This window comes from Neophocaena asiaeorientalis, unplaced genomic scaffold (genome assembly GCF_003031525.2).
Source record: "Neophocaena asiaeorientalis asiaeorientalis breed wild unplaced genomic scaffold, Neophocaena_asiaeorientalis_V1.1 scaffold322, whole genome shotgun sequence".
NCBI classification, from domain to species: Eukaryota; Metazoa; Chordata; class Mammalia; order Artiodactyla; family Phocoenidae; genus Neophocaena; species Neophocaena asiaeorientalis.
In genome coordinates, this window is record NW_020185329.1 from 1643485 (window position 1) to 1668743 (window position 25259).

At 42.8% G+C, this 25259-nt stretch overlaps 1 protein-coding gene across 8 annotated transcripts in view; it reads left to right on the plus strand.

The window, feature by feature from the left end:
* Nucleotides 1–25259, plus strand: part of SLC14A2 (solute carrier family 14 member 2) — a 451251-nt gene that overhangs the window by 392370 nt on the left and 33622 nt on the right. For all 8 annotated transcript variants that reach the window (XM_024734703.1, XM_024734700.1, XM_024734697.1 and 5 more), the window contains 6 exons: nucleotides 2940–3130; nucleotides 12197–12377; nucleotides 13361–13550; nucleotides 16064–16192; nucleotides 20519–20711; nucleotides 24620–24767. In XM_024734703.1, coding sequence (XP_024590471.1) covers nucleotides 2951–3130; nucleotides 12197–12377; nucleotides 13361–13550; nucleotides 16064–16192; nucleotides 20519–20711; nucleotides 24620–24767 — 1021 coding nt within the window. In that variant the 5' untranslated portion in view covers nucleotides 2940–2950. The remainder of the gene's footprint in view (nucleotides 1–2939; nucleotides 3131–12196; nucleotides 12378–13360; nucleotides 13551–16063; nucleotides 16193–20518; nucleotides 20712–24619; nucleotides 24768–25259) is intronic.

Genomic DNA, 25259 nt, shown 5'->3' on the forward strand with positions numbered 1-25259 from the left:
AACGGGGTCTAATCTTGACTCTGCAGCAAGCTGGTGTCTTCCCTGGGTCTCTGCTCCCTGTAGCCGTCACAAGGCAGCAAGTTTGCTTCAGAAAGTGCAGAGAGTTAATCCACGTGAGAAACAACTCTTGCTTTGCTTTCCTGGGCCTTGATTTCTCCATCGGTAATTGGGAATATTATCTGCATACAGAAGGGACTCAAAGGAAGAGAAGATGGAGCCTTTTTGGAGACACTCTGGAGAGTACTTCCGTTGTGCAATCATTCATTCTTTCCATAATCATTAAACATATATTGAGGGTTTATTATGTGTCAGGCTTTCTGCTGAGCAATGCAAATACAGAAATCGACAAGGTAACAGGCCCTGTTCTTAAAGGGCTCATAATATACACACACATTTTTCATCAAAAAAATATATAAATGTTTGAAGTCCCGCAGTTAGAAAACAGTTCCTACTCCTGTATTCCTGAGCCGCATCACTATGACTTTTATCATATTTCCTTGATTATATAATATACATCTTTCTCATATTTTAACATTTCTTAAATCAGGGTGCAACCTGTAATTTTAATTGCCAGCATTTTCTTCTTTCTTGGTTATATATGAAACAATGATACATCTTACAGTTGATAACATCTTAGATTCAATGAAATATGTTTGGGGAAGAAACTTATTTTTCAACTGGATTTTTAATGTAATTTACAGCCACTGATTTTTCCAGAACATTTCTAGTTCATTCAGATATATAGTGTCACGCAGATCGTGTGTCTAGATATCTCACTGCCCCTCACGTTTTCAACTAGGTGACTTGGAAGGAATTGTACAAACAGGCCGGGATGCTGTATCACCTCTTAGCCACCAGAGGGAGAGAGTGCATTGGGAAGGGACAGATTCTCAGGCTTGCGGGCTTTCCCTCTCCTAAACCTTTCCAGGGTGCCCCCTCCAGGGCAGTCTGAAACTCACTGAAACGCCACCTGCAAAGTCAGAGTAGAGGAAAGGCCCTCTTTCAGAACCATGGCAGAACGAGAAAGAGGAGTTGGTTTGATCTGAATGATGTTTGCTGACCCATGCTAAAAATCACCCATGGTTCAAATGAGCTCTTCCTGGGAATGAGAACAAGTGCTAGACACAGCAGAGTTTTGCCTCAAAGTGCAGAGCTGGTGGGCAGGCCCACACCTTCTTAAACCATTCAACACCTGAGACCCACAGTGATTTGTAAAGTTCCCCCACTCTAGCAGTTACCTGTAGTTTTCCACCCTTCCTTCCCCCTTTTCTTCCTTCCCTCCTTCTCCTTCACTGAACTACTTATTTATCGAATACCTACTATGTGCCAGGCTCTATGCTAGGAGCTGGGATACAGCAGTATAAGGAAAAATACTGGGTCCCATGAGGACATGTGACAGGAGACCATCAGGGAACGCATCACTGATAGGTGATAATTGACATAAAGGGAAAAGTAGGAGTCACCCAGGTAAAGAATGAGGGAGAAGCCTTCCAGGCAGATGGACCAGCATTTACAGAGACCCTGAGGTAGAAAGTGCTAGAAGAAGGCCAGTGTGGAGCCCAGTGGCTTTCCCTCTGTAGCCACTGAAGGGATTTAATCAGGAAACAGACATGAGTAGTCTTGAGTGTTAATATGACAAGTCTGACTGCCTGTGGAGCACGGCTTGGAGGAGAAATCTGAGAAGAGGTAGAGGTGATCATTTGAGAGTTATTGGAGAAGTGACAAGAAGTAATGACAATTAAGTGGTGATACTGTACATCAAGGTGTATCTTAGAGATAGAATTACTGGATTTGGAGAGTGGAAGAGAAGGGAGCATGAAGTTTGACTCCTGCGTTGTCTGAAGGAGCAGCTTGGAAGGGGGAGGGGACTTTTCCTGGGATGGGCCCCTTTGAGGGAGGAGGACAGGACTTGGGAAGGGAACATTATGAGTTGTCTCAGTGTATTAAGTTTAAGCTGCTTCTGGAACATCCACATGCAAGTATGAAGTAAAGAATTAAATCTATGAATCTAGTGCTCAAAACTGGGCTGGAAATGTTAGATTTGGGAGTTACAGGTATGTAGATGGAAGGTTAACCCATGGCAGCACGGACCAATGAGGAAAACTCTAGCTCATACTGAGATGAGACTGTGTGCAGATCCAAAACCACCTCCCAAAGAAGCAATAAAGTCAAAGTCAAGGAAGACGTAATTGAGCTGGAAGAGGCCAAGGAAGAATGGCTGAGACAGGAAGAGGAGAAGTACAGAACTACGAGGGAGCAGACGGACTAAACTGGAAACTAAGGACACTGGGCAGAGGTTGTTTAAAACCAAGTCCTGGCAAAAGCCCTGGCCCAGTGGTAAAAGGAAAAGGAGCCCCACATGGAGGGACCCGTGCACATAGCCTCCAAGAGATCATACCAGAGCTGCTTACTGCTCCTGGGGAAGGGAAGAGGGGAGGAGCTGGAAAGGGCACTGAGGGCAGAGGGGAGAGAGGGGGCACTGCAGGCCAACTGTCAGCAATATAAGCTGCACAGCAACTAAGAAAACAAATCTCTCTTAGACCCCCATTTGGTTGGAAGACCCAGATCCACATGTATGTATCAAGGGGAAAATATATGTACAACTAATTACCACAATAAGAGAGTACAATGGACGATATGAAAGGTAGAGAAAAAATATTTTAGTGATCAGAAAAAAAAAAAGAGATCTAGTCTAACTGGGTGGTCAGGGAAATCTGCACAGCAGAAATGGACTTTCTTCTGGGCTTGGAAGAATGGGGGCATTTTGAAAGGTACAGGTCACGTGGGTTGAGGAATGGCTTCAGGCCCCTCTGGAGACTGGAGGAGTAGGTCCCTCGTGTCAGGACAGACCTCAGTCCTCCTGGGGCCTCCATCCAGCCTTGGTCAAGTCCCTGAGGCCCCATCCTGACTCACCCGTTCTTTCCCTTTCCTTTCACCAGTCACATGATCCATGAGTGACCGCCGCATGGAAGAGATGTCTGACACTCACATTCACAGCAGTCCTCTCCTGCCAGAGCCTCTTTCCAGCAGACACAAACTCTATGAGTCAGAGTTTACCAGCCCTAGCTGGCCCTCAAGCCCCCAGGATACACACCCGGCTCTGCCCCTCCTGGAAATGCCTGAAGAAAAGGTGAGGAACGTCCCTCCCAGGGTGTTTCCCAGGTGGATGGTAGGAGAAAGAGTGTAGAAAGATGCTGGTCTCCCAGCACATGTGACCTAATGCCATGGAAGTGTCGCCGCTGGGGAGAGTCTGCCTCCCATACGTGCTCACACCCACAAGCAGCCCTATTTGGCCTTAGATGGAAAATGTGGCTCTGTGTGTGACATGATTTTAAGGACAAGTAGAGAATGCACACACACACATACCGGTCTTCCAACCAGTCCCCAAAATCTTTCCCCTTACACCTGCACCCTTGAATTACTCTACTATCTCCAAAAGGAAGCCCTCATTCAAACACAGGCCTTCAGCACTCCTTGGACCCAGAAGCACCAAGGCAGCCTGGCTAGCTACAGATTCAGTGGAAGAGAACCCAAGACTGCTTATGTTTTCTAATGAGATGTAATTCAGGTACCGTAAAATTCACGCCTTTCAAGTATACATTACAGTTTTTTAGCATATTTACAAAGCTGTGCAAACATCATCATTATCTAATGCCAGAATATTTTTATCACCTCAAAAAGAAAATCCATACTCATTAGCAGTCAGTCCTCATTCCATGCACCCCCCAATCCCTGGCAATCCCCAATCTACTTTCTGTCCCTATGGATTTGCCTACTCTGTGCATTTCATATAAATGGAATCATATAATTTGTGGCCTTTTGTGGTTGGTTTCATTCATTTAGCATAATGTTTTTGGGTTCTTTCAGTAGATCATTCCTTTTTATGGCCAAATAATATTTCATTGTATGAATATACTGTATTTTATTTATCCATCAGCTGATGGACATTTGGGTTGTTTCTGCTTTGAGGCTGTATAAGTAGTAATCCTACTATAAGCATCTGTGTAGAAGTTTTTGTGTGGACACGTTTCTATTTTTCTTGGGTATATACCTAGAAGTGGTATTTCTGGGTCATATGGTAAGTCTATGTTTAGTATTTTAACAAACTGCCAAACTCTTTTTCCAAAGTGGCTGCATTAGTGTATATTCTCACCAGCAATGTACACATCGTGCCACTACACCTCCTCACCAAAATGTGTTGTTGTCTTTTTTGTTACAGCCTAGGTGAATGTGAAATGGCATCTCATTGTGATTTTGATTAGCACTTCCCTAATGGCAAATGATGTCGAACATCTTTTCATGTTCTTACTGGCCACTTGTGTATCTTCTTTGGAAAAATGTCTTTTCAAACCTTTTGCCCATTTTTTAAATTGGGTTATTGGTCTTTTTATTGTGGAGTTGTAATCATTCTTTTTACATTCTGGATATTAGACCCTGTCCAGATATATAATTTGCAAATAATTTCTCCCACTCTGTAGGTTATCTTTTCACTTTCTTGATAGTGTCCTAGAAGCAGAGTTTTTCATTCTGATTAAGTCCAATTTATCTATTTTTTCTTTGATTGCTTATGCTTTTGGTGTCATATGCAAGAAAACATTTTCTTATCCAAGGCCACAAAGATTTACTCCAATGTTTTAATCTAAGGGTTTTATAGTTTTAGCTCTTACATGTAAGTCTTTTATCCATTTTGAGTTCCCTTCTGTATATGATATTAAGTAGGGGTCCAATTTTAATACTTTACCAAGTGGATGTCCACTTGTCCCAGAATCATTTGTTAAAAAGATTATCCTTCCTCCACTGAATTGTCTTGATATTCCTATCAACAATCAATTGACTATAAATGTATGGGTTTGTTTCTGGACTCTCATTTCTATTGAACTGATTTATATGTTTATCCTTGTGGCAATACCACACCACCTTGATCACTGTAGCTTTGCAGTAAGCTTTGAAATCAGAAAGTATGAGTTCTCCAACTTTGTTCTTCTTTTTCAAGATTGTTGTATCTATTCTGAGATCCTTAAATTTCCATATGAATTTTAGGATGCAACTTTCAATTTCTGAAAAATAATTAAAAAGCAACTGGCATTTTGATAGGGATTGTGTTAAATCTATAGATCAATTTGGAGAATATTGTCATCTTAACAATATTAAGTCTTTCAGTCCTTGGACATAGGTTATCTTTCCTTATATTGAGTCTTTAATTTCTTTCAATGATGTTTCGTAGTTTTTAAGTGTACAGTCTTGCACCTCTTTTGTTAAATTCATTCCAGAATATTTGATTCTTTTTCATGCTGCATAAATAGAATTGCTTTCTTTTTTTTTTTTTTGCCGTACACGGGCCTCTCTGTTGTGGCCTCTTCCGTGGAGCACAGGCTCCTAACGCGCAGGCTCATCGGCCATGACTCACGGGCTCAGCTGCTCCGCGGCATGTGGGATCCTCCCGAACCAGGGCACGAACCCGCATCCCCTGCATCGGCAGGCGGACTCTCAACCACTGCGCCACCAGGGAAGCCCCTAGAATTGTTTTCTTAATCTTATTTTTCAATTGTTCATTGCCAATGTATAAAAATAAATTTGTTTTGTATATTGATTGTCTATCCTGCAAACTTGCTGAACTCGTTCATTATCTCTAATAGTTTTTTGTAGATTCCTTAAGGATTTTATGTATAAAAGGATGTTCCGTCTTCAAATAGAGATAGTTTAAATTCTTTCTTTCCAATATGGGTCCCTTTTGTCTGTTTTTTTCTTACCTAATTCCTGGCTAGAACTTCCAGTACAATGTTGAATAGTAGTGACAAAAGCACACATCTTTCTCTCGTTCCTGATCTTAGAGGGAAAGCATCCAGTCTTTCACCATTAAGTTTGATATTAGCTGTGGATTTTTATTATTAGGTTGAGGAACTTCCTTTCTATTCCTAGTCTGTTGATTGTTTTTTATCAGGAAAAGTTGCTTAATTTTTCAAATGTTTTTTCTGTGTTTATCAAGATAATCATGTGTTTTTTTCTTTATTCTATTAAACAATCTGTTGATAGTTTTTATAGGTTGAAACAGCCTCAAATTCTTAGAATTCTCTTTTGGTCATAATCTTTTTTATATCCTGCTTGGATTTGTTTTGCTAGTATTTTGTTAAGGATTTTTGCATCTATATTCATAAAGCATATTGGTCTATAGTTTTCTTTCTTGTGATTACTTTGTCTGGTTTTGATATCAGGATAATAGTAGCCTCATAGAATGTGTTAAGAAGTGTTCCCTTCTCTTCTACTCTTTAGAAGATATTGGTATTAATTCTTTAAACATTTGGTGCAATTCACAAGTGAAGCCACCAGGACTTGGGGTTTTGTGGGAAATTTTGGTTTGGTTTGGTGTGGTCTTTAACTAATTCAGTTGCTTTACTTTGTTATGACTCAATTCAGATTTTCTATTTCTTCCTGAGTCAGTTTTGGTAGTTTGTGGCTTTCTAAGAATTTATACAGTTCATCTAGGTTATCTAATTTATTAGCATGCAATTATTAATTTCTTTATAATCCACTTCCTTATAATCCTTTCTTTTTCTTTAAGGTTGGTAGTAATGCACCCTCTTTCATTTCTGATTCTAGTTATTTCAATCTGCTCTTTTTTTTCTTTGTAAAACTAGTTAAAATTTGTCAATTTTGATCTTTCCAAAGAACCAACTTTTCCTTCCTTCTACTTGCTTTGGGTTTAATTCGCTGTTATTTTTCTAGTTTCTTAAAGTGAAAGGTTAGGTTGTTGAGATATTTCTTCTTTTTTAACATAGGTATTTATATTTACAAATTTCACCCTACTCAGTGATTTAGCTGCATCCCATAAGTTTTGGTGTGTTGTGGTTTTGTTTTCATTCATCTCAATGAATGAAATATTTTCCAATTTCTCTTCTGATTTCCTCTCTGATCCATGGATTATTTAGGAGTGTGTTGTTTAATTTCCACATATTTTCCAAATATCCTTCTATGTTTGATTTCTGATTTCATTCCATTGTGACCAGAGAACATATTGTGAATGATTTCAATCCCTTTACTGATATTTTTATCAGTAAAAATGTTTTACTTATTTATGGCCTAGCATGGTCTATATTGGAGAAGGTTCCATGTGCACTATAAAAGGTATATTCTGCTATTGCTGGGTGAAGTGTTCTATAGATATGTATTAGGTCTAGTTAGTTTATAGTGTTGTACAAGTCTTCTATTTCCTTGATCTTCTGTCTAGTTATTCTATCCATTTTTTTCAAGTGGAGTATAGAAGTCTCCAATTATTATTATTGAGTTGACTTTTCCTCCCTTCAATTCTGCCAACTTCTGCTTCATGTATTTTGGGGCTTTGTTAGGCATGTTAGTGTTTATAATTCTTATATCTTCTTCATAGATTGATCCTTTTATCATTAAAATTGTCTTTCTTACTCTCTAGTAACAAATTTTGTCTTAGCAAAAGGTTTATTTTGCTGATCTTAGTATAGTCACTCCAACTTTTTTTTTTTTTGGTAACGGTTTGCACAATATTATCTTTTTCCATCCTTACAATCTATCTACATATTTGAATATAAATTGTGTCTCTTGTAAACAAGATATAGTTGTATAACTTTTTAAATTCCGTTCTGCCAATCTCTGTCTTTTAATTGAATTGTGAATCCATTTATATTTAATTTAGTTACTGATAAGGTAGGATTTATGCCTGCCATTTTGCTATTTGTTTTCTATGTCTTTTTTCTGTTTCTCTATTATTTCACTATGCCATCTTTTGTCTTAAACAGATATTTTCTAGTGTATCATTTTAATTCTTCTGTCATTGTTTTCTATATGTTTCTAGTTATTTTCTGAGTAGTTGCCCTGGATATTACAACTAAACATCTTAATTTATAACATTCTAGCTTGGATTAAAACCAACTTAATTACAATATTATCCAAAAGCTGTATTCCTATGTAGCTCTATCCCCACCTCCTTTGTGCTGTTACTGTCATACAAATTATATCTTTATACACTGTATGCCCACCAACACAGACTTACAATTATTTTATGAAGTTGTCTTACATCAGAAGGGGAAGAAGAGAATTACCAAAAATACATTTATACTGTCTATTATATTTACCTATGTAGTTACATTTACCAATGCTCTTTATTTCTTCTTGAGATACTAGTGTCCTTCTTAATATCCTTTCATATCAGCCTTGAAGGACTCATTTTAATATTTCTCATAGGCAGGTCTACTAGCAATAAATTCTCTCAGTTTTCATTTATTTCAGAATGTGTTAATTTCTCCTTCATTTTTAAAAATCTGTTTTGCTGAATATAGAATTCTTGATTGACAGTCTTTCTTTCAGCACTTTCAATATGTCATTCCACTGCCTTCAGACTTCCATGGTTTCTGAAATTGGGTGTTAATTCTATTGAGGATTTCTTGTATGTAATGACTTGATTCACTCTTGCTGCTTTCAAGAGTCTATACAAAATTACTCTTGTCTTTGACTTTTAATAGTTTATGATATGTCTAAGTGAAGATCTCTTTGAGTTTATCCTACTGGAAGTTTGTTGAGCTACTTTGATGTGTCTATTACTGATTTTCATCAAATTTGGGAAGTTGTCCAATATTCCTGCCCTTTTCTCTCTCCTTCCCTTCAGGAATGCCCATTATGCATATGGTGGTACACTTGATGGGTCCCACAGGTCTCTGAGGCTATGTTCATTTTTCATCTTTCTGTTTTCTTTCTGTTCCTCAGATTGGATAATCTCAATTGACTTGCCTTTAGGTTTTCTGATTCTTTCTTTTTTATTGTTTTTTTTTTGTTGCTTTTTTTGCGGTACGCAGGCCTCTCACTGTTGTAGTCTCTCCCGTTGTGGAGCACAGGCTCCGGACGCGCAGGCTCAGCAGCCATGGCTTATGGGCCCAGCTGCTCCGTGGCATGTGGGATCTTCCCGGACCGGGGCACAAACCCATGTCCCCTGCATCGGCAGGCGGACTCTCAACCACTGTGCCACCAGGGAAGCCCTGATTCTTTCTTCTGAGTGCTCCAAGCTGCTGTTGAGCTTCTCTAACAAATTTTTCATTTCCATTTTTATACCTTTCAACTTCAGGATTTCTATTTGTTTCTTTTTTATAATTTCCTCTTTATTGATAATCTCTATTTAGTGAGATTGTTCTCATATTTCTCATACTCTCCTTTAGTTTTTAAACATGGTTTTCTTTTGTTCCCTGATGATATTTTAAGGTGATTTTAAATCTTTGTTTAATAAGTCTGGCCTTCCTCAGGGACAGTTCCTATTGATTGCTTTATTTCCCTTGTCTCATACTTTCTCGTTTCTTTGCATGTCTCATAATTGTTTGTTTAAAAACTGGATGTCTTAAATAATGTGACAATTCTGAAAATCAGATTCTTCCCTCTCCCCAGGTTTTGTCGTTGCTGGCTTGTTTGTTTAATGGCTTTTCTGGACTAGTTCTGGAAAGTCTTTATTCTTTTGTCATTTGTAGCCACTGAAATCTCTGCTCAGTCAGCTTAAAGTTTAGCTAATTATTAGACAGAGATTTCCTTAAATGCCTGGGATCAGTAAGCTTCTCAGTCTTTGCCAAGGAGAGCTGTCTGTGTGTTGGGGCATCTTCAACACTCACCTAGGCAGTTTTCAACTCCATCTAGCCTTTAATTTCTGCTTTCATAGAGATTCAAACTAAGCCAGAGGTGAGAGCTTAGGGCATTCTCAGGTCTTTCTTGAGCATACATACTGTCCTGGGCATGTGCAAGCCCTACACATGCATGAGGTGTTCTAGATTCACAGCAATATGCCCAAGGCTTTTAAAGCCCCCTTTGGATATCTCATTCCCCAGTTTTTCCTTTTAAGCTTTTTGATGAGCTTCTTGTTTTCCTCAACTGTTATCCACCACCTCCAGCACATTTTTTTCCAGTGTTCTCATTACCTTAATGGAGGAGAGAATTTGAGGAGGTCCTCACTTCACCATTTCTACTGACATCTTCAAGACATTTAAGTTTTGATGCAGTGATGAGGTTAGAGAAAGCTGTAGACCATCAGTATACAATAGTAACATAATATGAGTCACACATGTAAGTTTAAATTTATATTAACTACATTTTAAAAAGAAAAAGAAGCAGGTGAAATTAATTTATTTTATTTTTTATTGAAGTATGGTTGATTTACAATGTTGTGTTAGTTTCAGATATACAGCATAGTGATTCTGTTATATATATAAAACTATATATATATTATTGTTCAGTTTTATATATATACATATATGTTCTTTTTCAGATTCTTTTCCCTTATAGGTTATTACAAAATATTGAGTGTAGTTCTCTGTGCTATATAGTAGGTCCTTGTTGGTTATCTATTTTATACATAGTAATGTATATATGTTAATCCAAACTAACCCTCCCTCCCCCCACTTCCCCCTTGGTAACCATAAGTCTATTTTCTAAGTCTATGAGTCTATTTCTGTTTTGCATATAAGTTCCTTTGCATTATTTTTTCTTTAGATTCCACATATGAGCAATATCATATATTTGTCTTTCTCTGACTGACTTACCTCATCTAGTATGATAATCTCAAGGTCCATCCATGTTGCTGCAAATGGCATTATTTCATTCTTTCTTATGGCAATCTTTCTCTGACTGACTTACCTCATCTAGTACGATAATCTCAAGGTCCATCCATGTTGCTGCAAATGGCATTATTTCATTCTTTCTTATGGCTGAGTAATATTCCATTGTATAAATATACCACATCTTCTTTGTCTATTCATCTGTTGATGGACACTTAGGTTGCTTCCATGTCTTGGCTATTGCAAATAGTGCTGCAATGAACATTGGGGTGCATGTATCTTTTTGAATTACGTTTTTCCCCGTATATATGCCTAGGATTGGGATTGAAGGATCATATGGTAGCTCTATTTTTAGTTTTTTCAGGAACCTCCATGCTGTTCTCCATAGTGGCTGCACCAATTTACATTCCCACCAACAGTTTAGGAGGGCTCCCTTTTCTCGACACCCTCTCCAGCATTCATTATTTGTAGACTTTTTGATGATGGCCATTCTGACTGGTGTGAGGAGATACCTTATTGTAGTTTTCATTTGCATTTCTCTTATAATTAGTGATGTTGAGCATATTTTATGTACCTTTTGGCTACCTGTATTAATCAGGTGAAATTAATTTTAATAATATATTTTATTTAGACTAATATATATAAATACATATATTATTATTTTAATATTTAATCAATATAAAGTATCACTGAGATCTTTTACACATTCTTTTTTCGTACTAAACCTTCAAAACCTACTTCGAGCACATCTCAGTTCAGATTAGCCACATTTTAAGTGCCAAGAGCCATATGGATACTATATTGGAAAGCACAGTTTTAGAGCAAGGAGTCCTGACCCAGGCATCCATAGACAAGATTGACGGGGATATAAACTTGGATGGAAAAACTAATTTATCTTTATTTTCACTAACCTCCAATGAACTTTAGCATTTACTTCAATTATAAATATAAGCAAAGAACAACAGCCGTATTAGTAGTACCTGAGATTTTTGTCATTGTCACATGATTGGGTTCCCCCAGAAAGCTGACTCTGAGATGGAGAGTTGGATGTAAGAAGTTTACTGGGGTGTATCCTTGGGGTCAATACTTGTAGAGAAGTAAAGGCAGCAGAATTAGGCAGAAGTTGGGCTGTGATGCAGTCACAATAAAGGCCTCAGGTGAGCCTACAGTGAGTTCTGGAGCTAGAATGCCCCTATAGAGTTGTCCTGAGTTGTTATCCCGCATAGTCACTCATCAATGCTTTAAAATTATAATTGGTATTGGATCTGCTGCCCCTATATGTATAGCAGGTTTTTTTTTTTAATACTGTGATAACTGCATTTCAATATAATTGGTTTTCATTGCAATCTTATTTATTTTATTCATTTACCAACATTCTGGAAGGAAGCCCACAGGCCTACCAAACTGCCAAAGGGGATCCATGGCACAAAAAGTTAAGAACCCTGTTATGAGGAACGTGTAGAAGTCCTGGGAAAAGCAGGCCTGCGTGGGGCACTCTAGACAGCATTGCACAATAGACATTTATTTGTCTCATGATCCTCTACCTTTATCAAAAAATCTGACAATCTTCCCTACCCCCAAATGCCCCTGCTCTCAAAAAGCTATATTATTTGATGTTTTGTCATGGCTTCTCCTTAAAGGATCTTCGGTCATCCAGAGAAGAAAGCCACATTGTGAAGATTGAAAAACCCAATGAAAAGGGTAGAAGAAGAGAAAGTGGGGCAGCCCCTCAGGGCTCTTTGGGCCAAGGGGGCATCAGCCTCTTTCAAGCTGTGGGCTACCTCACAGGCGAGATGAAGGAATGCAGGAGCTGGCTGAAAGGTAGGCCAATGCCCAGGGCAGAAGCAGCCAGGCCAGGCCAGAGAGCCAGCCCTCCCTCTGGCTTGGACTGAGGAAGCTGCTCCCACACTCACCCATGGCAGGGCCCCCATATTTGAGGTCCTCCAGCTCAGGGCTGGCTCTGGGTGGCCGTAATGTATCCTACTACCTGAATTCCCATGGTTTCAGAATTCCGTGCATTCCACTGATTTTAGTTCTTTGTAAATTCTTCACTCCTACATGGAATAGATATAGGACAACCACATTAGCAACGTAGAAGCCATTTTCAAACAAACTGAATGGTCATTCCTTCACTTATTCCACAGTCATTTTCTATGTGCCAAGAAAATATCGGCCTCGGCCTCCCCAATGTTCCAGATTCTTCCCTTTTAACATCATTCTTCTCCTAGTTTCCCTAAACTAAATGTTGCAACAAATATCCCTAACCTACCCTCCCCCACTTGCCCCCCACTTGTATATATTGTCCTGGAAACCAAACCAGAGAATGAGACAGAATGCATGTCAATACTCAATGTCAATACATAACTCAATGCTGATTTCACAGCTGGGCTAAAATCATTACTTTCCAAGCCTTTTTTTCTCCAGACTGTATTCTTTGCTGCTCAGATACCAGCCCTCAACTGAGTCATACAGCTCTACACAAAAAGAGTTTCCTTCCCTCCCCACCTCTTCCTTTGGACCAATAAATTTCCCTTGGAATGTTCCTGGGGCTGCCTTACCAACCAAGGCAATGGCTGGAATAGCGTTAAATTGGTCTCGGCATGGTGCCTCAGTCTGTATGGCAAAACTGACACCACTGTGGACTGATTGTCAGGCCACACAGAGATTCGGGCTGGGCGCCAGACTGAATGAGGGAAAATGTCCTGGCTAGTGCATCCCTGTCTGCCTTGGTTGCCTCGCCAACCAGTGGTCCAGCAGGGAAGCACAGGCTGATCCCTGCTGATGACTCTGCTTATCTCTTTCAGATAAGCCCCTGGCCTTCCAGTTCACAGACTGGGTTCTGAGGGGGGCCGCTCAGGTGATGTTCGTCAACAACCCTCTCAGCGGGCTCATCATCTTCATAGGGCTCCTGATCCAGAATCCCTGGTGGACAATTGCTGGGGGTCTGGGGACAGTGGTGTCAACTTTAACTGCCCTTGTCTTGAGCCAGGACAGGTGAGTTCCTCTCTCTGAGGGTCTTGGGTTCTTGGGATAGACAGGTGGAGAAGTGTTTACTTGAGTGACCTTATCCTAGTATCAGCCAACCACAGTCTCCTGAGTATCAGCTTTAAACATGTCACTGGAGTTCTTTACACAGTTAAACTTCTCCTAAGTTCACAACAAGTGACAGTACCAGGCTCCATCTGACTGTAGAGACTTCTGGAAACACTCCCTCGAAGGCAGGTGCAGAGGAACACTTAAGCTGCTCTTCCTTCATGGAGCCTACAATCTAGTTGAGGGAGATAAGACTAACAGATAAGAAATGTCTCAGAATAATACAAGACAGTATATACTGGAGAGCTCAGAGAAGGCAGACCTCATTAAGTGTTGGGAAGTTTAGAGAGGGCAACCTTGAGCTAGTAACATTGATGTGGGAAAGAGGAAGGCAAGAGGAGAAGGCAGTGAGGGCGTGGGGGGGTGGCATGGAGAAGGGAACAACAGGAGCTGAGAGGGGGCAGGTTGGGTCGGGGGGTGGTGGTCACAAAGCCCAGTAACAACAAGTGCATTTTAGAGAACGGGACCATTTCCTCAGACTTTGCCATATGTTATTCCAATGGTTCCCAAACTTTCCTGATGGCCAGAAACACCTGGAGTGATTGTTAAGAAATGTAGTTTCTCAGCACCGCCCCAGTCCCCCTCCCTCCCAGAGATATTCCCATTCAGTGGATCTGGAGGTGGGCAGTGTTTTAAACAAGATTCTCCTGGGTAGTTCTGATGATCAGAGAGGTCTGGGAATGCTCAGAGTCTCGGGTTTTTTTAAATTTGGTGGTCACCACTTCATTTGTAGATCATGAATTTTTAAAAACAGGACTTTTTAAAATTAAAATAATAGAGTAAAATAAAACAGATTAGAGTAATCCATATGTAGTAAAGGTAAACACTATTTTGTGAAATTTTTGTTTCAATCATGTTGGGTGTGTGTATGGGGGGTGAGAGAGAGAGAGAGAGAGAGAGAGAGAGAGAGAGAGAAACTGGGCCATACTATAAAATATGAACACATTCCTTCCTCATCATGGGGTACTGTAAAAATATTGAAAACACTGTCGTGCCTTGTTACCTGTGATTCTTCCTGCCACTTCACAAGGCAGACAGTGAAGGTAAGAGGGTCCACATTTTGCAAGTGAGAGAAAGAAGGCTAGGAGGAGTAAGGTGCTCACGGAAGGAGCCACAGCCAGTGGATGGCAGGGTTCAGGCTTGGACACGTGACCTGCGTCTTCTAGCCTGGAGGTCAGTGCTCTCCCTGGCACGTGGACAGAGTGGACAGCAGATCCGGGGGCCCCTGATGACCCCAGAGCCTGGGGAGTGATCCGAGTTGCTTGTGTTATAACCAACGCTGCACTCCTCCAGCCCCCCTGACATTCCAGTTCCACCAAGGCACAGGCGTGGGTTGACTTGTCTCCCATGAGAAGTGTCAGTGCCCCTCTAAGGTGGCCTTGGGGGACCACGCCAATTCTAGCTGGGAGACCATACGAGATCAGATGAATAAGAGGCTGAATTCTTTGGGGTGTAGGTCTGGTAGGTGACAGAAGAAATGGGCTCCAGCCAAGATTTGTGTCTCTGTTTCAAGCAGTGGGTTCCCTATTCCTTGCTGCCACTCACCTACAGCCTCACGGAGAGCTGGCATAGAAATGGCCTCCAACAGGGTCAGCTCTTGTCCTACTGTTCCATCACTGTTCGCCAAAACTGCCCTGAGGTGAACTCCACCCAGCCCACCTACAGGTCACCTTCAAGAAGCCTGTGTCCCTTCCTGCTCTGACAGTCTAATTCGCCAACCTCCCTCCTGACCACGATCCACTGGAAAACTTGCCAAGCCATTCAAAGAGTTGCTCCATGGACTCTTTTTTTGCTCCCAGTTTTATGAGGGAAACACACACATTCCCTGCCTCATCTTCCCAAATATCCTGATTAAGAATCTAAGACAAGTGTGCATTAGCTGAAAACCCAATCCCTCAGCTTGGTTTCCAAAGCCTTCTCTGACGGTCCTCACCCAACCTACCATGTAGCATCACACTCTTCCCAACTGAGCACTTTTGCTTCGGCCTAACTAATCCTACCCTTCCTTCAAATCCCTCCTCCGCCAGGGAGCCACCCCTGACTACCCCAGTGCTCTCTGAACCCTCCTTTCTCTCTGAAAAACCACACACACACACACCCCTTCCCCGTGACACACCTCAGGTTTCTCTTAGATTTCCCTCTATATAAAGCAGTCTAGACTCCCCTGAGAAGCAAAGGGAGCTTAGACAAAAAGTGCATTATTTAATTCTAGATCAGTAAGGGTAATCAAGGTATGTGTGTGTGCGTGTGTGTGTGTGTGTGTGTGTGTGTGTGTGTGTGGTCTAGAAATGTGCCGGCAGCTGTGTGACTACCCTATATTCATTGACTAAGCTGACTTTTTTCTGTGAGCAGCAGGAGGAACAGACCCAGTAAGTGCCAACAAGTTCACCCAGTACCTCTGTTTTCAACCCCAGGACCACCATCGCCTCGGGTCTCCATGGGTACAATGGGATGCTGGTGGGAATGCTGATAGCTGTGTTCTCCGAGAAGTTAGACTATTACTGGTGGCTTCTGCTTCCTGTGACCTTCACAGCCATGTCCTGGTGAGGCACCTCCTTCTTTCTGCTCTCAGACCTACAGGGCCCCAAGGTGCTGTGTCTGACACTGTTGTGGGGCCCAGTGTCTTCATAGTCAACCTGGTTTGTCTCTATCTTGCAAGCGTCCATGAGTTGAGTTGCAACAGAAGAGGATCATTTTGAGTTTGGAATAACACGGACCTTTCAAAGAGCAAACGCTACATTTTTTTTTTTTTTTTGTGGTACACAGGCCTCTCACTGTTGTGGCCTCTCCCATTGCGGAGCACAGGCTCCAGACGCGCAGGCTCAGCGGCCATGGCTCACGGGCCCAGCCGCTCCGTGGCATGTGGGATCTTCCCGGACCAGGGCACGAACCCGTGTCCCCTGCATCGGCAGGCGGACGTTCAACCACTGCGCCACCAGGGAAGCCCTGCTACATTTTTTTTTTTTTTTAATTGTGCTGACAACCTCCTCTGAATGATAGGCTTAGTAATAAAGGCTAACATTTACTGAGTATTTTCTACATGCGAGGCACAATGCTAGGCAAGGGAGGACTATTACTGTCCCCAATTTACAGAAGGGAAGGCTAAGGCATGCAGAGGCTATGCAACCTGCCCCAGATGATGAACCCAGAGTCTGCACTATTCAACTCCAGCCTACATGGGAATCGTCTATCCCGTGGCCTAACCAAGACCCAAAATCTGAAACTCACTTGTGATAAAATCAGAGAGCTTTCTTGAAACAAAATGTCTATATTTAAAGCATAGAATCTTTGAACAAGAAGCATCAGTTGAGGTCTTGCTGTGCATTGGCCTCATTTTTCAGAAGGAATAAGAGTCAAGATGAAGGGTGTTTGTTAGGAACAAATAGGCCTCTTACATATGTAATGTTCAGCTCACTTGAACCTCCAGTGGGTCTATAGCGTTCCTATAGGTTCCTATAGGTTCCTAACTTATAGCGTCAAGGGGTCTGGTCGCACCCACCGTCACATGGTAGCAGGAAGCCTGAGGGGAGCCCATGTCCCCCAATCCCCTGAACTCTACCACTCTCTGACATGTCAACTGATTTTTAACATCTTTCTTTGGTTTCAAATTCTGGAGTTACTAAAACCAGTTAGTTTAATTTAGTTTAAGTGCTGTTCCGTTACTTTTTAGGAGTGTTTGCAAATAAATTACTACATTAAGCATTCTGGGCAATTTACGTTTCTTCTTAGGATTTCTTCGTTAATCTATCAGGACAAAATGCTAACACAGTCATTTCTGTGGGGATTTCCTTAATGTCCCCCACACGCCACGCCTGAGGAGGAGGAGAACTTGTCTTCATTTGCATACATTTGGTTTATAACTACATAAATTAAGCCCCTCAGACACAGTGCACTGGGTGGCAGTGTGTCTACCGTGCCCCCATCCCCACCCTCACTTCCCAATTTAAAGTGAAAAAAAAAAAAGAAGAAAACATTGGGCCCCTACGCTGGCTGAGCTCTGTGCTACTATCCGGGCACTTCACGAATCCACTCACACAATCCTGGAAATCCAATCCACAGCGTAGGTACTAAGTAGTGCTGGAGTTATCCAACAAACAAAAATTTGCTGAGGGCCTGCTATGTGCAGAGACTATTCTAGATGTCGGGGAGAGCTGTGAGCAAGAGAAAGTCTCCATCCTGTGGGAGCTGACATTCTTCTTGGCAAAGATAGAAATAAACTCATCAATTGTTCAGTAAAACGATCATTTCAAGATATGATACGTGCTTTGAGGAAAGCAAAATGGAGCAAATGGGACAAAGAGTGATCCCAGACTTGGGTGGTCAGGGAAGGCCACTTGGAAGAGGAGACATCTGAACTGTCACCTAAATAAGAAAGTACCTGCCATCTGAAGATCTGGGTGAAGTATACTGCAGGCAGAACCAGTGGCATATGCAAAGACACCTACTGGAGAAGTATGATGTGTTCAAGAAACAAGACCAGAGGGGCTGAAGCCCAGTGAATGAAGAAGGGGTGGCAGGAGGTGAGGGCAGAAGTAGATGATGGCCAAGGCCCATACACCTTGTGGATCTAGTAAGCCTTTCTTTTAATTGAAATATAGTTGCTGTACAACGTTATATAAGTTATAGGTGTACAGTATAGTGATTCACAATTTTTAAAGGTTCTACTCCATTTATAGTTATTATAAGATTGGTTATATTCCCCGTATTGTACAATATATCCTTGCAGCTTATTTTGTACCTAATAGTTTGTACCTCTCCAGTAAGCCTTTTGAGTTTTACAACTGTGATGAGAAGCAGTTAAAGGGTTTTAAGCAGAGGGGTGATAGGATGTGGTTTAAATTTAAACAAATCACTCTGCTGGTAGTGTGGAGAATGGATTTTAGCTGGAGTGGGAGTGGATGCTAGAAGCATAGTTAGGTCTGCTGCAATAACCCACAGAGGACAGGAATGCTTTAACCATGGTGATGTCCATGAAGGTGAAGAGAAGTGGTTGGGCTTGGGGTATATTTTAAGGAAGGTAGTTGGCAGGACTTTCTGGGAGGCTGTGGAGTTTGGGGGTGGGGGTGAAGGAAGACTCGGTGCACTCCTATAATTTGCCTGAGCACCTGGGTTGATGGAGGAGACGGAAAGAAAAACCAGTTGATGGTGAGGGACAGGACACACGTCAAAAGTTCTGTCTGGACATATTAAACTTCAGCATTCTGAGTAGAGATGCTGAGAAAGAAATTGGATATGCAAATCTGTAACTTAGTGATTTGGTCAAGATTAGGAAGGCAGAAGCATATGGAAGATATTTCATCCTTGAAACTAAAGGTTATCACCCAGGAGGAGAGGATTCCAAAAGAGAAGATCGAAGACAGAGCTGTAGGATCTTCCAAGATTTAGATGCCTGGCAGAAGAGTGGAAGAACCACTGAAGGGGACTTGAGAAGGAGAAGCTAGAGAAGCAACTAAGTGCAGTGTCGTGGTAGCCCTGACAGAAAGTGTTTCCATCCAGGCGGAGGATCCAACTGTCAAATGAAAGGGGCAGAGAATGACCACGGCAAGAGAGATGTCATCGGTGAACTGGACAAAAGCCATTTCTGTGGTGTAGGGAGAACATCCACCTGACTGGAGTGGGTTTAGGAAAGAATGGGAGTAGAAAATTGGGGGACAACAAAGATAGACAAGTTTTGAAGAGTTGTGCAGGGGGCAGAGAAAAGGGGCAATATTTGGACCAGAAATAAGAAAGGGGGAGGATTTTTAAGGTAGAAGGTACTAGAACACATTATGTATTTATGAGAGTGACCTGGAGAAAAAGGAGAGGTTGAAGCTGCAGGAGAGAAAGGAGAGAATTGCAAGAATGAAGTCTTTGAGAGACTGGATCCCAAAGTACAAGGAAAAGAATTGGCCTGATAAGGGAGCAAGGACACTTCCATTATATGAAAAGGGCAGAGAGGAAGAGTATGTGGGAACAAAGCAGTCGGAGTATGGATCTTATGGTCGGGAAAATGAAGCATTTCTCATCTTGTCATTTCTGTTTTCTTAGTGGCGTAAAGCAAGGTGGTTAGCTGAAACTAAAGGGAAGCAGAAAGTGAAGAATTGAGAAAGGAGAAAATGCAAAATTGCTGTCTCAGCAAGTTGGAGAGTTAATTTGCTAGGGACCTATAGTAGGGATTTCAGGCAGTCTTAAATGCCCAATTGAGATTCATTGTACTTAATTAAAAGTGAGCCAATCAACTGCATCACATGAGTTCAAGTTTTGTCCTGCAGCTCACTGCTTGTGGGAGATGTAGAGTGTTGGGTGCCAGGTGGATGGCCCTTTCAGAGGAAACTGAGGCTAAGGAAGGTTCATTTCCTAACGCAGCTCACTCAGCCTGTAAGTGTAGGAGTTAGGATTTGCACCTTGCTCCATCTTTCTCCAGAATCCACTCTCTCCCCAAGGAAGACACCAGGAAGACTGAATTGCTATATTCGTAGCAGCCTCCTCTTAGAAGGTTATTTAAAGCATAGAGTCTAAATGTTATCACAGCCCAGGATACAGTGTGATGTACATTGTAATGATCCAAAGGCAATACATGACATTTTGTAAGGATAAGATTTTGTTTAGTTTTCTTGGTTTAAGAAACAAGGAAATATATAAATTATTTTATAACATTTTCTATTGAAAACAAGTTATAAGACTTTTAAGTTTTGTTTCCCAAAGATGTAGACTTACATTGAACACCTTATTTCCAGTCCCAGGTAAATGGACCACTCGAGTCTCAAGGGAGCCAGGAATGGCTGTGCCAAGGAGAGGGGATAGTGAGTGGTCCAGTGACCAGAGCTGACTAGACAGTATAGACTGAAGGATGAGCGCAGCGATTAATCCTTTGTCCCTTCCATCTCCAGCCCTGTCTTTTCTAGTGCCTTGAGTTCCATCTTCAGCAAGTGGGACCTCCCGGTCTTCACACTGCCCTTCAACATTGCAGTGACCCTGTACTTGGCGGCCACGGGCCACTACAACCTCTTCTTCCCCACGACGCTGGTGGAGCCTGTGTCTTCAGTGCCGAACATCACCTGGTCAGAGATTGAGATGTCTTTGGTAAGTCACCAGTGGCAGGTGTGTGGGGCCCTGTTTCCACTGCAGACCGTCTCACTCACCACTTTGTGGATTACTCAGGCTCTCATCTTCTCTAGATGCACCTCCAGCAGATGATGGGTCTTAGCAGAGAGGAGGACAGGAAATGGTCACTGCCACCTCCATATGTTCTTTCAATAAACCCCTACTGAGGACCTTATTTGTGTTGGGCACTTTATCAGACACTGGGAATACATGGAGAACAAAACAACATCCCTGCCTTCATGACGCCTACACTCTGCACAGGGAAACAGATACTAAACAAGTTCACAGATAAAGGTTAAGTTGACAAGACAGAACGGTGGGATTAAGGGGAAAATATTAAATAAAACAGATAGTTGGGTGAAGGGTCAGGACACTAAAATAATGTTTAAAATTAAGATTTTAAAGATATTATCAATAGAAGATGGGGTTAAATTTTTGTTTATTTTCCATATCAGCGGTTCTCAAGCAGGAGTGATTTTTGCCCTCTTGGGGAAGGCAAATGTCTGCAGAAATGTTATAATTATCAAGACTGGGGAGAAAGGGTGCCACTGGCATCTAGTGGGTAGAGGCGAGGGATGCTGCTAGATATCCCACAATGCACAGGTCAGCCTCTGTCCCACAGCAAAAAATTAACCAGCCCAAAATTTCAGCAATTCCAAAGTTGAGAAACCCTGCTTTATATTCTATCGCACATGTACATATTCATTTATTCTACTGATCTCTAGACATCAGAGATCAAGGGATATAATAAAAACCTAACATAAGATTAGATATATAGAATCATAAAATTTTGCCTTTGTTAATGAATATAGAGATAGCTAACAGCTTACACTAAAGCAAGTTTATTATGTATCAGACACTGTTCCAAGCCCTTAGCTTACTAACTCATTTAACCCTCATCATAACCCAATGCTGTAAGTTCTATCATCATCCCCTTTCACAGACGGGAAAACCAAGGCACAGAGAGGGTTAGATCCCTGAGGTCAAACTGTAGCTAGTGCCTCAAATATTGTTCACAAAATCTGATTTCTGAGCCCTCCCCCCGAGCCAAGTCCTTTGTCTAGATGTGCTTAAACCTCTGGGTGGCCCTGGTGCCGGGCAGACACCAGGTGGGGTGGACAGCACAGGCCCTGCAGCGTCAGCCAAACTCCGAGCCTGAACCTGTCAGAAGAGGAAAGTCTCCCCTGCCCCTCATGGCAAACACTGCTGCCAGCAATGCCAAACCTTTTTCAAGCTTTTGTCTTTTTAAAAGCTTTACCTGAGGCTGAGGTTAGAATGGGATCAGAGGCAGGATTAGGGCCTAAATTCAAGACAATGGAAAAGACAGGAAAAGACAGAGCCCCACATTTAAGCAAAAGCCCACCCTCTCAAATGGAAAACTGCTGGGGTCAGAGCAGGGACGAAACTAATTTTGAATCATCAATGATCAGCCATCTGGCGACTGGACACACACGGCCTCAGGGGCACAACCCGCTATCCCTGAGCCCTAGGGGTGAGTCTGAGTGACAGCCACAGGGACATGTGGCACTGCCAGAGAGAAAGGGCCACCAAGCCCCCCACCCACCCTGCACGGTGAGGCTGTACTGTCCTGTGCTGAGAGGACCAGAGTGGAGACAGCCACACAGAAGAGGTACTTCTTGTTCATCTTCAAAACAAACAAAGTGGTAGGAGCCAAATCCAGATACCCTGAGGCCCAAGCACACCCTCTGAATTCCCCACCACCACCACTCTGACCACTGGCTCCTTTTCTTCTGCTCATCCAGATCTGAGTTTTGAAGAATCAATGCCATTTCCCTCTTTCTCTTCAAAACAATGAGGGGAGTGACTTCTGTTTTGTTTAACCAGCTTGTTGTTGTTACACAAGGATTTTCCGGAGTACATAGGAGGCCAGTCCTTAGTAAATTTCCACCGCACACCTGACTGCACTGCGCACCAGGGTATTGGCTGTGGCCCGGAGCACAGCTTGGAGGGACCAGGGCCACCATTCGCCAGGCTGAAATTTGGAAACCGGCAGAGCTTCATTCTAAACCCAGGCTTCACTCCAAAGCAGCTCGTCCCCTCATTCTTCTCATTCTTGCCTGCTTGGGCTTTAAACCTGGGTCCCCAGTTGGGAAGGTGGGAGTCGGATTCCCCGTGGCATCCTGCATTCCTCAGATGTAGGGAAGTCATGGAATATTTACTGAGTAGATTTCCAACCTGTTCCCACTCTGAAGCTGAGCTCCCTGGACTGGTACAAAGGGTTTTCAGGGTTTCTTTAAGTAAGACGGGGGCCCCACCCTATGATTCCTTGCAGAAGTCTATAGACTCTGGCCCAAACAGTGCTTGGTGATTAAAAGGCCACCCATTCGGAGACAAGAATGGACATAGTTTAAAAGCTCTCTGGGACTCCTCAAATTCTCTAAAGAAATCATACTGACTCCAGAATTAAGTCAAGTTGTTAAAAAGAACAAAATTTCATCAAAGGGAGAAATGCAATGCACTCCCAACATCTCCAGGAGATTGTCTGTAGCTAATCCATTGCTCTCCAAGCTCTGTTGTACATTAGAGTCACCAGAGGCCCCAGCCATGCCTCCTGACCCCCCACACCAGTTAAAACAGAATGTCTGGGGAGGGGCCAGACATCAACATTTTTTAAAACGACCTTTAGGTGATTCCAATGTGCACAAAGTTTGGAAACCACTGAGCTAACCAACACATATTTATTAAACACCTATTATGGGCCCAGGTAAAGGAGGCCTGTCCTCAAAAAGGTCATGTGAGCTGGTAATGGAGAAAGGAGTTGGCAGAATCTTAAAGCTGGAAGATAGTCGGCTAGGGCAGCCTCCCCATCTTACGGAGGAGGCCACCAGAGCCCAGATTAGGAGGCAACATGCCAGCGGTTACACAATGACCTCCTGCAGAGCCCCCCTAAAAGCTAGAGCTCTCGGGCTTCCCTGGTGGCGCAGTGGTTGAGAGTCTGCCCGTGAGCCATGGCCGCTGAGGCTGCGCGTCTGGAGCCTGTGCTCTGCAATGGGAGAGGCCACAACAGTAAGAGGCCCGCGTACCGCAAAAAAAAAAAAAAAAGCTAGAGCTCTCACCTCCCAAGCCAGTCCTCTCCCTGCCCTGTCAATCTCCCTCCTTTCCTTTTTGCCCTCAAAGAACTTTTTGCCAAGGTGTGGGTGGTTCAGCTAGGGCAAAAAAAAGGCTATCTGACATCACTGCCAAATCAATCACCTCCAATTCCAGCGCCACCCAATGACTCTCAGGCCCAGGGATTTGGGGCTCCATGCTGTTCTCCAGATGTTCCTCGCGCTACCTTTCTGCAATGCGAAGTGCTCCTCCAGAGCAGGGGAAGTGGCTTCCCCTCCTTCCCAGGGTCCCACCATCCCCCAGGTAGCACTGAATGTGAGGCAGCCACCAGTAGACTAGGGGTCAAGCTCAGAGGCTCTAGCCTGGGCTTGGCCACAATGAGCTGGCTGACCTTTGGTCAAATCATTCATCAAAATGGCCTAGAATATTTCCAAAATTCCTGGAATATTTCTTCAATTTCAGAAGGTCTAGGGGAAATCCCCTAGTGCCTGAAATCCCCAGTGGCAGTCCAGGGAGGTATCCTCTGGTCCCCTCAAAGCAAAAGCCATGTGTCCCTCAGAAGCACCTCTGTCTGGCCTCTGTGTTGCGGGACCTGCCTGGCTTTGCATGAGGGATGCTCAGATGCCTGCCAGGTGGTGGAGTGAGGAGTTATTTGTTCCAGTTTGTGCCCTCCCACGTTCTCCCACACACTGGAGGGCACAGCCATCCTTCCGTTCCACCCCATTACCCACCCAGGAATGGCTCACTCCTGGCCCTAGGGCCTGGTCCTTGCATTATCAGCCCACGCTCCAGTGACCTGGATTCTGTTGACTTTGCAGCTGCTACAATCCATCCCCATTGGGGTCGGACAGGTGTATGGCTGCGACAATCCCTGGACAGGTGGCGTGTTCCTGGTGGCCCTGTTCATCTGCTCGCCACTCATCTGCTTGCATGCAGCCATTGGCTCAATCGTGGGGATGTTAGCAGGTAGGACAGGGCCCCCTCTCTGCAGGGATCATTTTCCTGGGGTCATTTTTCCCCAGCACACAGCAAATTGTCTAGACGTATCTTCACTGGAGTTTTTAAACACTGTCAGGGCTTGGGAATTATTTTTCCATTTCTCGAGTCTGCAAAGGGAGCAGATTGCAGTAGCAGGATGTGTGGAGAGATGCAAAGGGACTGAGACGTGTTGGCCTGTAAACTGAGCCCCTGGGAGCTGAGGGGTGGGAGGAGGGCAACCCAGTGAGGGTGGGGGCCAGTAGCAGACCAAGCAGAGGTATAAATGACCCAGCTCTTCGAAATTTTGACTAAGCTAAAAGGAAAACTTTTCTCAGAAATTGAATTGCCGTTTGACAAATGTCATTTAATTTCTATATATGTGTATATATACACACTTATATATGTAACTGCAGACAGTAGAGTCAGAAATAGACGTCGGGCGCTTTAAGAATAGGAGCCTGTTGATTTATCGCAATATTT